This window comes from Anneissia japonica, unplaced genomic scaffold, assembly GCF_011630105.1.
Source record: "Anneissia japonica isolate Jap-2015-1 unplaced genomic scaffold, ASM1163010v1 scaffold219094_len1266_cov137, whole genome shotgun sequence".
In the NCBI taxonomy this organism is placed as follows: Eukaryota; Metazoa; Echinodermata; class Crinoidea; order Comatulida; family Comatulidae; genus Anneissia; species Anneissia japonica.
Genome location: NW_022683464.1, coordinates 1 through 1,266, shown reverse-complemented (window position 1 = coordinate 1,266; position 1,266 = coordinate 1). Strand labels below are relative to the sequence as shown.

The 1,266-nt window shown below is 36.3% G+C and overlaps 1 protein-coding gene across 1 annotated transcript; it reads right to left on the bottom strand.

Annotated features, from left to right (window-relative positions):
* Nucleotides 1-6: 6 nt before the first annotated feature.
* LOC117100059 (inaD-like protein) lies at nt 7-1,096 on the bottom strand (the record flags this gene model as incomplete). The annotated part of the gene is made up of 2 exons (XM_033239610.1): nt 7-324; nt 807-1,096. Coding segments are annotated over 2 exons (443 nt in total), but the record flags the coding sequence as incomplete, so codon positions are not given.
* Nucleotides 1,097-1,266: the final 170 nt, after the last annotated feature.

Sequence of the window (1,266 nt, the reverse complement as noted above, 5' to 3'; positions counted from 1 at the left end):
AACTTTTCTGCAAAGTCCCGCCCTTGTATAATACTGGACGTGGGCGTATTCATACATGACGCTGTTCTGATTGGTCAGTTTTTTAAGGAAGGCCCATTAAACCATTAAACATAACACTTCTATCAATCTAGCGCTGAGTTCATGACATCATGAATTCGCGTGCTCAGCTGTTTAGTCAAATGCTAAGTAGTGCATGATATTTTCAGGACCTTGCGTAAGTTCTAACGTGACGAAATTCAAAGAGGTTTTTATCGTCTGCACCACGTCACTATGTGACTTGCCTTCCATCTTTTTTCCATTGACGCTTATAATTCGATCACCGACCTAAAAAATGAATGTATTTTATTAGTCACAAGCAGTTTCTTTTGTAGTGCATGTAGGCCTACATCTTACTTCAATTGAAGCAGATGGAGCCTAATAATATAACATAGGCCTAATAATAATTTAGCTTTCTGAAAGTCATTCAGCAGTTTAAATGATATAAGGTTCGGTCTACTTTTCTATCGTTCCTCGCCATTACCATACAATGTTATGTTTTCATTATTACTTATATATTGTTATTAGTATTATTATTAATATATCTTAATATATCTATGAATGTTCGTAATGTATATGGCTTGCCATATTATAGGCTACTTTATTAATTAATAAACACATATCATTTCCCTAATTTTTTTCTTTCACTATTTTTTGATTAAAATATACGGTGGCCCATTATTGCCACGGCAAATGTTACGAAAAGCGAAGGATTTGAAGTGGCACTTCCTACTGGATAACAGGCCTACCAATAAAACTATAAATCGTACCATAACTTGGGAGGTCTTGTATGCCTGTCCTCCATTGGTCACACCTGATATAAATACGGGCACAATCCCAAGGGGACTGTTAACCCCACCGGCTATAGTAATACCAAGTCCAGAGCCGCCCGTTTTTAGCTGAACTGTCCGCACATCACACGCACTATCCTGCTGATCTGACCCCGACCAACCGGAGCACGACGGCGTCTCAAACTCGCTTCCCTCGTAAAATGAGTCTTCTTCCTCTTCTTCCTCCTCATCGTCTACGTCATACCCAATTACATGAACTAAATCATTCTCTGAAATTGAATATAGTAAAAATGAATTTAGCTACTGAAAATATATCAGTTTATATTGGCAGCAATTGACTAGGAAATCTAGTTGGCATATTACATAAATAGAATGAATATTATCTATCGTTACCTGTTGTTTTCACATACATTTTATATATATATATATATATATATAT